The 4,092-nt window shown below is 33.2% G+C and overlaps 1 protein-coding gene across 1 annotated transcript; it reads right to left on the reverse strand.

Annotated features, from left to right (window-relative positions):
- Nucleotides 780–2,524, reverse strand: LOC18611397 (transcription factor bHLH93). The gene is made up of 4 exons (XM_007047632.2): nt 1,784–2,524; nt 1,452–1,622; nt 1,183–1,350; nt 780–1,087 (listed from the first exon to the last, which is right to left on the reverse strand). The coding sequence occupies exons 1-4, from the start codon at nt 2,360–2,362 to the stop codon at nt 1,001–1,003; spliced, it is 1,005 nt and encodes a 334-aa protein (XP_007047694.1). The 5' UTR covers nt 2,363–2,524; the 3' UTR covers nt 780–1,000.

A 4,092-nucleotide genomic window follows, 5' to 3' on the forward strand; every position in this document is an offset into this window, starting at 1 on the left:
ACTTTTGTGGAATATAAGATTAAGCATTGCACTTGGGAATCTTGATTGTGGCTAATTGTCTAAACACTACTATATTATTTGGTTTAATTAGTTTAATTTTTCTACTTTTAACTTGTACCAACTAGATTGACAATAGAAAGAGGGAAAAAGAAACAGAAGAAAGTAGTATTGATAACAAGAAAAGTGAGTTTGCTCATGTGCAGTTGTTGTCACGGGCATAGATTGGATTGTTGTACCACCATGAAGTTGCAGTTTCTTTGTCTTACTGCCTAATAATGAAATTAATAATTAAACTAAGCTAGAGAGAAGAGATAATAGGACCCAAAAAGGGGAAAGGAAAACTTTGAGAAGATAACCTATTTCAGATGAGTATCCACATTAACTGTTGGCTTTGTGACATGCTTTGAAAGAGACCTATTGCTTGACAGTTTTATTTGTAGAAAATGATGTTATTGATGTGTACATTTGCTTCTCCGGATAAGTAATGCTCTTATTAATATGATTTGTTTTCTGTAATTTACAATAGCATATCAGATACTTTTTAAGATTTAGGGACAATATGTCACTGTCTTTTACCCATCTAAATTTCAATTATTGGTTGGTTATGTCTGCTGCAGCAATAGGAAATGCAGAATTATAATGGTAAGTTTACAGAAAGAACATTAATAAACCACAAATTGATTTCTGCACACTTTGCTCTGGATACATTCTTATAACATTAAAAATATGAACAAAATTCTTTCTCAACCATTTAATGTCGACCTATTGGAATAATGTTAAGAGGAGGAACAAATGATATTTATATTATAAGATGCTCCAAAAAGGGGTAGATAAATCATGGTAGGTTGTGAGATGGATCTGATGAATGAACAGAGCTTATTGAAAAAGGAAAAATGTTATTACAGCTTCTCACTTGCAATATTCCTTGAAGAACAAATTCAGGGAAATTCCCTCTCTTTAGCCTTTTCTAGATGACCATCTTATTTTCCTCCTTCCTATTCTACAGACATCTGCCTCCATAGCCTGCATTTCTGAATAATGCTTGCTTTATGTCTTCAGAACTTATCAATGTCCCCTGCTCTGCTACCTAATACATTAGAAGAAATACGCATTATTGAAGAAAATGTTTGCTGAGTTTAAAACTTGCACAGAAATTCAGAAAATTAAGGTAAAGAAGCATACCTCTGAACAAGAAGCCTGCATTGAAAAATCATTGAAGCAACTTATAACACACTGTTGAATCTCAAGGCCTAGTGCTTCCAATGTGTTCACTGTAGATAGCAGCAATCCTGGTTTGGTTGCACAGCAGATATCGACTCGAGTATTGTTTTCTCTTCTCTCTACATCAAACTGTGTTTTAATTACATGAAAAGAAGTTCAGTCTAGGAACTGAGTCTTCAATTAATTGTTGATTGAATGGGTTATTGTAGAACTAGAGCAGAAGCCTTTACCTTGGGGGAATTTCTCACCATTACTTCATTTGGCTTTAGCTCCTTCAGGTTACTCATTAATCTTACTTGATCTCTACCAACTTTTGTTTCTTCTTCCTGCAGCTTATTGATCCTTTCTAGAAGCTCTTTCATGTAATCTATGGTATCTCCAAGTATAGATGTTCTGTCCATCTGTTAAATGTTCACATTCTGTTTCAGAACTCTTTTCTACTCACTAAAACAAGCCTACTTATTTTTAAAAGATTGCATAACTCTGAAATGAAATACTTCCTTTGGGTTCTACTATAATGCTAAAAATGAAACTTAAGCAAATTAGAAAAAACCAGGGTCACCTTGCTGATCTTGGGGACTATTGATCTGAGCATTGAAAGTCGGTCATTTAGTCGCTTCCTTCTCCTTCTCTCTGCCATTAGATTCTTCGAGGGTTGACCTTCTAACCTCTTTGTCTTAGTCTTTTTCTCTCCAAACAAGCCCATGTTAAAACTTTGAATGTTGCTAGTTTGCTCCATCTCAACTTTGCAGCTACTCTTTCTTTCTTCCAAGCTGTGTTGATGATCACTGCTGAGAAGACCAAACTCTTCATCATCAACCATTGATGGGTAGTCTTCTTGAGCTGGAAAAGGAGATGTGTCGTTCTTGGTATATGAAGAATCCATCTCTGAGACTGTAAATCCATCAGCAAAAGGGTAGGGTTGATGCTCACCGAAAGGACATTCAAAGCTGGGGTTTTCAGTTGGGTGGGAGAATCCCACAAAGGAAAGATTTGATGTAGCCAAAGTTGGATTCTCATCAAAAGAATCAAAGTTCCATCCATTAGGGAGGAACTCAGTCACCCCAGTCGAAAAAGTTGTCCAACTGTCTCTTCTGGGAGCCAATAACTCCTCCAAGAAACCATGCTGTGAGAGCTCCATTTCTCTCTCTTTCTTTCCCTCTCTCTCTCTCTCTTTTCTCTCTCTCTGTCTCTCTCTCTTAAAAAAGTCTCAACGAAGACTGATCCAAATAGCAAGCTTACTAACGTGAAGTTGCACCAGGTTAGAATATATAAACATTTATATATGTATATATATAAATAAAAAAATNGTATATATATAATAAAAAAATAGAAACTACTAATACTACTACTACTACTATCTTATTATAAATGCATTCAACCAAAAAGCCTAAGATTAAAAATGGAATCTGCTTCTTTCTCTCTCAAGGTGAATTCATGTCTTTTTCACCGAAATTATCAATCAGACAAATTTAATATTTAATTCCCTTGCCTCTGAAAAAGCTTTGACCCACAATTCTGTCCTAACCGAAAAAGCATGGCTTAGCGTCATACTCTGTCAGGTTCTTTCTTCATTTTCATAACCTCTTTAATAGTATTGTTATTACTAATGGATCATCACAAATACCGCACCCCTTTTTTCTCAATCTCTTCTCTTTCCATTGCTTAAATCGGTGCCATCATAAAGGAAAAATAATGTTTCTTGATCAGGTCCCATGCCGATGTGCCGCCCCCCCTAAAACTTAGGTTTGATGTGCTTTCTTCTTTCTTCACTTTCCTCAAGACTAGGGTGGAGAAAATATTAATGCCTAATTTGTCTTTAGTTTGACATTAAGAATTAATTAGTGCTTTATTTCTTTTCTATGCTGGCACTTGATATTATCCCAATTCTATCTGCCCCTGTAAATTAAAATGAAAGTAAACCCAAATGGAATTAATTAAATCCATTCACTCGCACTGTTGGGCAATTATGTCTTGAACATGATATACACTTGCTTCAGACGGCATTTATGGTTGAAAAACTGGCTATTATATAAACATTAAGGGTAAAATACTTTTATCTTTTAAATTTTGATTGAAATTATACGAAGGTCTATTTGTTTTTTAAATAGACATTCTATTCTCAAAAATTTTTTTTCGTTAGACACATAGATCCAGCCGTTAGTCAACCGTTAATGTTTTTATTAATTTGATGATGTGATAATATTAAAGAGATAATTTTATCTTTTATTAATTTTAAAAATTATTATTATATAATTTATCAATTTTTTTTATTAATTTAAAAATTACTTTGGGAGCCCGACTGGGGCTCCAATGCTCTTAGGGAGCACTGATTTGGTGCTCTCCATGGGTGGTTGATTGGTGCAAAAGATGTTGTTGGTTAGCTTGAGAGAAAGAAAATAATAGAAAAAGGAAAAAAAAGACATTTTAGATATTTCATATTTAACATTAAAATTATTTAGACATTTAGGACGAAGTATCTATTTTGAAAATTAATGAATTTTCGTATAATTTCAATTAAAATTTAGAGAGTGAAGATATTTTATCCAACAATTAATTATATGGAGACTTCAATGGAAGTGCAAGAATTTCATTTTTCCACCCATCACCATTTTGGATAAAGATGAGAGAGAGCTAAAGTCTCAATTCTTTAAAAGTGAATCCGTGTCAACAATTTAAATAACATACATCAAAATCCAAATGTTTAAATTTATGTGGTATTAATTATTGTTTCAAGAATGATGTTCATTTATTATTAATAAGTTCGTTTTTGTTTAATCAATAACTTTCTATAAATTTTAATTTCGATTACACGATTATACCGAGGTATGGTATTTATTTTTTGAAGACGTTACAAACTATCTATTCTAA

This window comes from Theobroma cacao, chromosome 1 (assembly GCF_000208745.1).
Source record: "Theobroma cacao cultivar B97-61/B2 chromosome 1, Criollo_cocoa_genome_V2, whole genome shotgun sequence".
Taxonomy (NCBI): Eukaryota; Viridiplantae; Streptophyta; class Magnoliopsida; order Malvales; family Malvaceae; genus Theobroma; species Theobroma cacao.